This window comes from Piliocolobus tephrosceles, chromosome 10 (assembly GCF_002776525.5).
Source record: "Piliocolobus tephrosceles isolate RC106 chromosome 10, ASM277652v3, whole genome shotgun sequence".
Classification (NCBI taxonomy): domain Eukaryota; kingdom Metazoa; phylum Chordata; class Mammalia; order Primates; family Cercopithecidae; genus Piliocolobus; species Piliocolobus tephrosceles.
Genome location: NC_045443.1, coordinates 1,894,754 through 1,903,916, shown reverse-complemented (window position 1 = coordinate 1,903,916; position 9,163 = coordinate 1,894,754). Strand labels below are relative to the sequence as shown.

At 46.1% G+C, this 9,163-nt stretch overlaps 1 protein-coding gene across 3 annotated transcripts in view; it reads left to right on the top strand.

The window, feature by feature from the left end:
* The window catches only part of FBXL14 (F-box and leucine rich repeat protein 14), a 29,701-nt gene extending 26,555 nt beyond the window's left edge, over nt 1-3,146 (top strand). For 2 of the 3 annotated variants that reach the window (XM_023182931.2, XM_026447793.1), the window contains exon 2: nt 2,346-3,139. In XM_023182931.2, coding sequence (XP_023038699.1) covers nt 2,346-2,408 — 63 coding nt within the window. In that variant the 3' untranslated portion in view covers nt 2,409-3,139. Of the gene's footprint in view, nt 1-2,345 lie in introns of all 3 variants that reach the window. The other variant, XM_023182930.2, reaches the window with a different exon arrangement.
* Nucleotides 3,147-9,163: the final 6,017 nt, after the last annotated feature.

The following is a 9,163-nucleotide window of genomic DNA, read 5'->3' as shown; positions in this document are numbered from 1 at the left end:
AAAAAAAAAAAAAAAAAAAAAAAAAGTCAATGTATTCTTTATAGCTCAATCCTATGAAAATACTTGTGAGATTATAATTATGCTTTATATTATTAAAGATAATTATTCTGGGTTATTCTCCATGTCTCAGGACTTTGCCTTTTGCTGGTCAGCCTACAGTGACCTCACAGAAGCACAGTTGATATCTGAAGTGGGTTTCTTGTAGACAGCGTATAGCTAGCTCTTATTTTTTGACCCATTATGACAATCTGTCTTTTTTTTTTTTTTTGAGATGGAGTCTCACTGTCGCCCAGGCTGGAGGGCAGTGGCGTGATCTCGGCTCACTGCAACCTCCACCTCCTGGGTTCAAGCGATTCTATTGCCTCAGCCTCACGAGTAGCTGAGATTACAGGCACGCACCACCACGCCGGGCTAATTTTTGCAATTTTAGTAAAGAGGGGGTTTCACAGGTAGTATGAGTTTCTTATCTTAACAACACAATCCTAATTCCTCCCCCCATCCCTTGTAATATTGTTGTCACTCATTTCCCTTATACATCAGTATATATGTGAGGGTACATAATTGAATACATTGTTGCTATTATTTTGAACAGTTATCTGTTAGAGTAAGAATAAGAAAAATAAGTTATTATTTGGCTTTCACTTATTCCTTCTCTGCTCTCTTTCTTTCCGTAGATCTAAGTTTCTGACCTATGGCATTTTCTTTCTCTCTAAAGAATTTCTTGTAACATTTCTTGCAAGGCAGGTCTACTGGCAACAAATTCCCTGAAGTTTTGTTTGTCTGAAAAAGTCTTTATTCTCCTTTACTTTTAAAGGATAATTGTGCAGGGTACAGAGTTCTAGGTTGGTGGGTTTTCTCTCTCAACCCTGACATCTCACTCCATCCACTCTCTGCTTGCTTGCCTGGTTTCTGAGATAAGTCAGATGCATTTCTTCTCTTCGCTCCTCTACAGGTAATGTGCTTTGTTCACTCTGGCCCCTTCCAGGATTTTTGGTTTATCTTTGATTTTCTGCAGTGAAAATGATATGCCCAGGTGTAGTTTTTCTGGCATTTGTCCTGATTCTCTGAGATTCCTGGATCTGTGGTTGAGTGTCTGACATTAATTTGGAGAAATCTGTCATTACCATTTCAAATATTTCTTCTTTCTTCTTCTTCTGGTATTCCCATTACACGTTACACCTTTTGTAGATGTCCCACAGTTCTTGGATATTCTGTTCTGTGTGTGTGCACGCGTGTATGTGTGCGTGTGTGTGTGTGTGGGGGGGTTTCTCTTTGCTTTTCAGATGTGGAGGTTTCTACTGAGATAAGCTTATGCTCAGAGATCCTTTCCTCTGCTGTGTCCAGTCCACAAATCCATCAAAGCCCATCAGCGGCATTCTTCATTTACATCACTGTGCTTTGCTCTCTGCCACTTCATTTGTTTTTTTCTTAGAATTCCCATCTCCCTGCTTTCAACGCCCACCTGTTCCTGCATGCTGCCTGCTTATCCACTACAGCCCCTCACGTTAATCAGAGTTGGTTTCGATTTCCCGCCTGATAATTCCGGCATCCCTGTTGTCTCTGAGTCTGGTTGTGAAGCTTGCTCTGTCTCTTCAACGTGTGTTACTTGCCTCTTATTTCATTTTATTATTACTATTATTATTATTATCATCATCATCATCATCATCATCATTATTATTGAGACGGAGTCCCGCTCTGTCACCAGGCTGCAGTGCAGTGGTGTGATCTCGGCTCACCGCAACCTCCACCTCCCGGGTTCACGCCATTCTCCTGCCTCAGCCTCTGGAGTAGCTGGGACTACAGGCGCCCGTCACCACGCCCGGCTAATTTTTGTTGTTGTTGCTTTTGTATTTTTAGTAGAGATGGGGTTTCGCCATGTTAGCCAGGCTAGTCTCAAACTCCTGACCTCGGGTGATCTGCCCGTTTCAGCCTCCCAAAGTGCTGGGATTACAGGCTTGAGCCACCGCGCCAGGCCCTATTTGCCTTTCAGTATGTCTTATATCTTTTTCTTGATAGAGGCTCTGACTGGGTGAAGGCAACTGCTGTAAAGAGGCCCTGAGTGTGTGGTGGGAAGGTCTATTCTGTAGTCTACAATCAGGCCTCAGAGTTTTGGTGAGCCTGTGCCCCTCAGCTGGACACTCACAAATGCGTCTCAGTCCTCCCTCCCACCCCCACCTTAAGTGAGCTGGAAGCTGGCTAGAGTGGGCTGGCGTGGGGGTTTCCCTTGCCCCAGGTCAGTTAGGTGCTGATAAAGCCACAGCGGGGTTAGGGGAGGCGACCTGGTTAGGAAGAGCAGAGTGCTGCGGCCTCTTTCACAACGGTCCTTTTTCTTCTTTCCACTGCAGGAGGCACGAGGGGATTTTTCTCCATTATTCACTGTGAGAACTCGGGGAAGCTCCAGAAGATGAGGGAGACGGGACAACGACTTGGTTCCTGTGGATCTTTAACTTGCCCGCTCTGAGCCTCCGGCACTTTGGTGATGACAGCTCAGGCTTCCCCGCCTCGGCACGGCTCCTGCAGAGGCTGCTGCCCAGGGCTTCTGCCCCGGTACCTCGCGAAGCTGCATTCTCCTGCCGGTTTCTCCAGTTTTGGGGACTGTGGTTTACTCTGAGACCTTATGGATCCAAGGAGACTTGCTTTATCAGTTTGTTCAGCTTTTTACTTGTTAGGATGGAATAGCAATTTGCAAGCTTCTTCGACAGGAAGCTAGAAGTTCCACACTTTAATTTTATACATATAAATATATACATGTGTACATATATATATGTGTAGGGGGGTATTGTATATATACACATAAAATGATGACATGTATAATGATGATATGTATTACTGAGAACGTAAAATATAATTACATAGTGATAGCCGGACACACAAGGAATTCACAACTCCCCAAAGAAAATACATCTGGATGACCTGCCTAGCAATTTCCCCATGAGATAGAGGAATGTCTCTGTATTTCATTCCCTGTTCCTGCCCGAAACAATTTCAATCACTTGACAAATCATTATCATTCATTAATAATGTTTACTGAGTGCCCATATGTGAAAGAAATCCACTATACATTCCACAGATGCATTTCCTCTCCCCACGGGGTTTCATTTTAATGGGAACAATGTAGAATATATCTGTCTTCCCTTTATAGATTCTGTTTGGGTTTTTTGTTGTTGTTTCTTGTTCTCTCTCTCTCTGGTCCAGAGGAATAATTTCCTGGTTTTGTAAACTAAGCTGGATCATTTCACTTCCATGAATCAGGGAATACTTTATGAAGGAATAAGGATTTACAGAGGACTGGGGATAAGAGATAGAGGGAAGCTGAACAGAAGGCAAACAAAACTGGCTGAGCCTCTTCAGAACAGAGGACAATTCCTGATGGTGAGTCAGTCTGGATAGGGGAATGGGACACCTTAGATGGGGATCCAGAAAGAATCACTGGGGTCAGAAAGAGCATATGTCAAGAGGAGGTCCGACTGATGACAAGCAAATATTGCCCCAGTATTACCATTCCTGTTGCCCCATCTCCAAATTACCCTGTCAGTTTGATGGGATAAAATTCTCAGACCTCATTTCATACCACAGACACCGAATCTCTCTTCCACAGCTTAGGAAGTTCGAAGAAGTAGACTGTATGTGTGTCTTCCAAAGCTGTCTACCAGAGATGATCAAGGTGTTGGAGAACTTTGTCTTGCTTAATTGTTCTGGTAATTGCTGTGTACAACCAGGCTCAACACTCACTGATAAGAATTCTTTCCCTGCTGCCCCAGTACAACTTCTGGATTGTACACCAGTACAAGAGTCCTAACTCAGGAACTTGCCTACAGGCAGAAACTGGCTGACCTGGGCTTTGGGTGTAGCAACCCTTCCTAAAAACATGAGTATCATCCAGCAGTCTAAACAATTTGATGGGTAGACCTTATATTGAATCACAAAGGTTTAGGAGTAGGAATTAGCTAATCCAGTGGTTTTTTTAAAAAAATTTTTTAGCTGGGCGTGGTGGCTCAAGCCTGTAATCCCAGCACTTTGGGAGGCCGAGGCGGGTGGATCATGAGGTCAGGAGATCGAGACCATCCTGGTTAACACGGTGAAACCCCGTCTCTACTAAAAAATACAAAAAACTAGCCGGGCGAGGTGGCGGGCGCCTGTAGTCCCAGCTACTTGGGAGGCTGAGGCAGGAGAATGGCTTAAACCCGGGAGGCGGAGCTTGCAGTGAGCTGAGATCCGGCCACTGCGCTCCAGCCTGGGTGACAGAGCGAGACTCCGTCTCAAAAAAAAAAAAAAAAAAAAAAAATTTTTTTTAAAGAAGTAGAACATAAATAAATAACATTTATGTAGTTGAAAATTGGGGAGGAAAAGGGATCTCCACTGGCCCCTAAGTAAGAACTGTCTCAAAGTTCTGTCTCAAAAACCACTTATGTAGCCCAATTCCTCAATTTTTATTATTTTTTTGTCTGTTTTTATTTGTATTATTTATTTATTTATTTTTGAGATGGAATTTCACTCTTGTCACCCAGGCTGGAGTGCAGTGGCATCATCCCTGCTCACTGCAACCTCCACCTTCTGGGTTCAGGTGATTCTCGTGCCTCAGCCTCCTGAGTAGCTGGGATTATAGGTGCACGCCACCCCATCCGGCTCATTTTTGTATTTTTAGTAGAGACAGGGTTTCGCCCTGTTGGCCAAGCTGGTCTTGAACTCCCGACCTCAGGTGATCCACCCACCTTGGCCTCCCAAAGTGCTGGGATTACAGGCATGAGCCACCGTGCCTGGCCTATTTTTATTTTTTTAAACAAGGTGTTGCCCTGTCACCCAGGCTGGAATGCAGGGGCAGTATGAGAACTCACTGCAGCCTTGAACTTCTGGCCTCAAGCAATCTTCCCACCTTGGTCTCCCAGTAGTGCTGGGGTTACGGGCATGAGCCATTGCACCCTGTGCAATCCCTCCATTGCTATAGTGAGGAAATGGGTACACAAAGAAGTCAGGTAAATTACCCAGGGTTACGGGACTAGGGGTAAATCTGGTTCCTGATGCTTAATCCTGTGCTCTTTCTACTACAACACCCTGTCTCTGAGAATCAATTCTGAACCCATGAACTACACGTGGCGATCTTAAGCCACAAAAATTACTGACACAGTGTTTTCATTAAGGACTCCCCCTGCCCTGTCCATTTCCTGAGAATGAGAGGTTTCCAGTTCTTTGTACCACATTGACTCCAATTGGTAATTTTGAATTCCTTCTTGGCAGAAGTAATATAGATCAGATTCCATTAAACATATTGCTACAGTGAAAATTTATTTAAAAAAAAAATTCAAACCCAGCTTATGGTCTACAGACTTCAGTAAGATTTAATCAGCACCAGTTTAGTATTATACTGCAAAAGAATGTGGATGGTGTTTGGGACTTTACTATAAGTAGGTTTTGCGTATGTTGCATATATTGGCCTCATGTTGGTACCTTCAATAATTCCGACAGCAGTTGGTTTCCAAGTCCCTCACCATAAAAGTGGCTGCATATTATGAAATCCAACACTAGGATATCACTATCCCAGGATCTCAAGGAGTTTATCCCTATATCTCATTTAGTTATCTTCCAAGTAATCTGCTGTGATATGCAATTTGCTACCCTGGCACAGAGAGGAGGAAAAGAATCATCAGCTACCCTAAGCCTGGAGTTCTGAGGCTGCCCCAAGGTTCCCTAGGCTCCCCCAAGGCCTCAGTGTGGCCTTTCTAGGAGGTGGCTCTGTGATTCCGGCTTCATCACCAAGGAATCTTGGGTTATTTATGAGATCAGAGCCCTTATGAATGTAATTCTGTTCAAGACAATTTAAACGAATGAAACAGGCATGATGGTGCACGCCTGTGGCCCCAGCTACTTGGCATGCTGCGGAGGGAGGATCGCTGGAGCCCAGGAGTTTCAGGCTGCAGTGAGCCACAGTGGTGCCACTGCACTCCAGCCTGGCAACACAGCAAGACCCTGCCTCAAACATTTTTTTTTAATTTAAAAAAAGAAGGGAAGGTAAGTGAGAATTTGAAAGAAATGATAGACATATTTGAAAGCTGCAGGGGCAGGGTGGAAGCAGCCACGGAGGACACGGCGGGGCGTCAGCTTGTGGGACTGGAAGTTCCATGCGAGCACCTAGAGCGAGGTCTCTCATACTCATTCCCACACCACTGAGACTGGCATTTCAGGAAGGACCGATTGAGGAAGCAACAGCCATGAAAAGGAGGCCACAAAGAACGAGGAAACAGTCTACATGGAGTATAAACTCAAGGCCAGCATCCAAGTAAAACATCAAATTGGAAAGAAGAAAAACAGAAACATTTCAGATGGCGAAGCTGAAACTCAGTCTCTGGGATGTGGCGACTTCGGTCTCCCTCTCATGCCTGACAGTGGAGTCACAGCCCTGTCATTTTTAGAGGCTGGGTCCCTGACACGCAACACCTCTGGTATAAAAGAACCCAGTCACTGCACAAGTGGTCTGGGCAGGGGACTAGGTGTGTGGGGCCAACTCACATCCCTGACTCCCGTTTCTCAGCCATTAGCTCGTATCTGAAACCTGGTATTAGAACAGTTCATGCCGGGACACTCTTTGAACTCTGTTTGCCCTAGTCCTGGCATTGCTGCCCTACAGAGGGAGGAGAATTTTAACAGCATTAAAAAAAAAAAAAAAAAACCAAGGGAAAGAGGATGAAATACTTGTAAAGCTTTTGATAGTATTGAGTCACACACATATAAGCATGCAAGTGGTAAGAGTACTGGATGTTCCAGAACATACACAATACAAGTTAACTACCTTCTATATTACCTCACGGAGCAGCAAGGCTATGTTGGAGCTGAGAACAGAACTGAGGCTTCTAAACATTTGGGGCTTTTGAATACCTCTCCCCACACATTGTTTTGAAGTGACCCCCGGATTTCTGAAGAGCACGGAGGCTGGAGCATGGGCATCCTGCAGCACTGCAGAAAGAGCAGTGGGCTTTAGAGCTCACTTACACTGATCGTTTTCTGCATGACAGAGAGCGGACGACCTAGCCTCTGGTCCTGTTTCCTCTTATTTATTTATTTATTTTTTGAGACGGAGTCTCACTCTGTCACCTAGCCTGGAGTGCAGTGGCATGATCTCAGCTCACTGCAACCTGCACCTACCAGGTTCAAGCAATTCTCCTGCCTCAGTCTCCAGGATAGCTGGAATTATAGGTGCATGCTCCTGCACCCGGCTAACTTTTCTATTTTTAGTAGAGACGGGCTTTCACCATGTTGGCCAGGCTAGTCTTGAACTCCTGCACTTCAGGTGATCCATCCGCCTCGGCCTCCCCGAGTGCTGGTTTACAGGTGTGACCGTGCCCGGCCCTGTTTCCTCGTCTTTAAAATGAGAATATGAAAGCCTACTTCACAGGGCTGTAGTTGGAATAAACGAAATGAGATGATGCCTGTCAAGCTTCTACTGTAGGGCCTGGCATATAGCAGATGCTTCGTTCATTTGATCAGTATTAATTAAGCACCTTACTACATGCCAGGCACTGTGCAAGGTGCTGGAAATGAAAGTTAGTATGAACAGACCTGGCATCTGTCTTCTGGGAGCATGCAGTGTAGCCACCATTGTGTCACTAATAGTGGCACTTACTGCGAATGGCCTGGCTTGACTGAGGTGCACAGGTGGTACTTACATAGGTCACAAAGATGAGCAAAATACAGGCACTGCTTCTGAGCTGCTCACATCTGACTGAAAAGCTAGGACATAACCACATAACTGGATAGCTCTGCCACTAATTAAGTGATCTTGGGAACATTATTTAACAATTTTGGACCTCAGTTTCCCCATAAGTAAAACGAGGAGGTTGGACTGGATTCATAGTTCCCAAACTTGGCTGAGTATCACAATTGCCTGGGGAAACTTTTAAAAGTACATATTCCAGGGACCCACCCCAGGCCTGCTCATCAGAATCTGTAAGTGGAGGGCTCAGTGATCTGTAGTAATTTTTTAAATGTTCCCAAGTGATTGATTTGTTTTTCTAAGACCACCAGAGTGGGCACAAAAGAACCAGCGAGTAGGCAAGGCTAAAAGCAAACAATTTATTCTTTGGTCATCTAGCTTCAGGGACCGGAGCTGGCGGAAGGTGGGGGGGGTTTCTAATACAGTCCCGACAAGAGTGGGGGCTGAGAAAGCCCACCCCCGGCGCATCTGCTGGGAGCGACTTTTCTAGGAGTGGAAGGGCAATAGGCGGGGCACGGGCATGTCGGGGGAGGGGGGCTCCGCAGGTGCCACCAGGTAAATCTTGGTCTCCTCGGATTGACATCACCTGGTGCATGCCTGATTAATCTGCACCTTCCCGGGCGTCAGCTGCATTCTCGCACACACGGGAAGAGTTGGTGAAGAAGAACCCGGAAGTGCACCATCCTGCCTCCGTTCGTCCAAACAGTGATCCAACACAGATATTTTGGTCTTAGTCCATATGTAAGGTCCCTTTTCACAAAAGAGTTCTGGGGTAAATTACTATCATCCAAAGCCGAAGCGAAGAGTGCCACAGAAAAGGCACCAGTACAATGTTACCAGGCCAACAGCTCGGGGGAGGCGGCCGCGCTGAAGCGGAACTTGAGCTGGGCCTTGGATGGGGCTGGAACCGGAACTTGACGGGACAGAGAAAGGGAAGAGTATGGAGAACTGAAGCCAAACATCTGGCGGAGGACAGACTGCTTGAGTGGGAATTATGGGGTCCAAGGCTGGCAAGGTAAATCAAGACAAACTCCCTTAGTTATATTCCATCCATCCGTCCGTCCGTCCGTCCGTCTGCCCATCCATTCCTTCATGTAAACGGTCGTCCATCCAGGCAGTCAGGAATGCCTGCAGTGTGAAATATGTACTATCCTAGGCTGAGGGTGGAAAGATCAAGACATAGTCCCGGCTGACCCAGCAGGGCTACAGACACCCAGGCAGAGACAGAAGCTAGTGGTGCTAAAAGAAGTACAGGGCAGGCCGGGCACGGTGGCTCATGCCTTTAACCTCAGCACTTTGGGAGGCCGAGGTGGGTGGTTCACGAGGTCAGGAGTTCAAGCCCAGCCTGGCCAACATGGTGAAATCCTGTTTCTACTAAAAATACAAAAATCTGCTGTGTGTGGTGGTGCCCGCCTATAATCCCAGCTACTCTGGAGGCTGAGGCAGAATTGCTTAAAC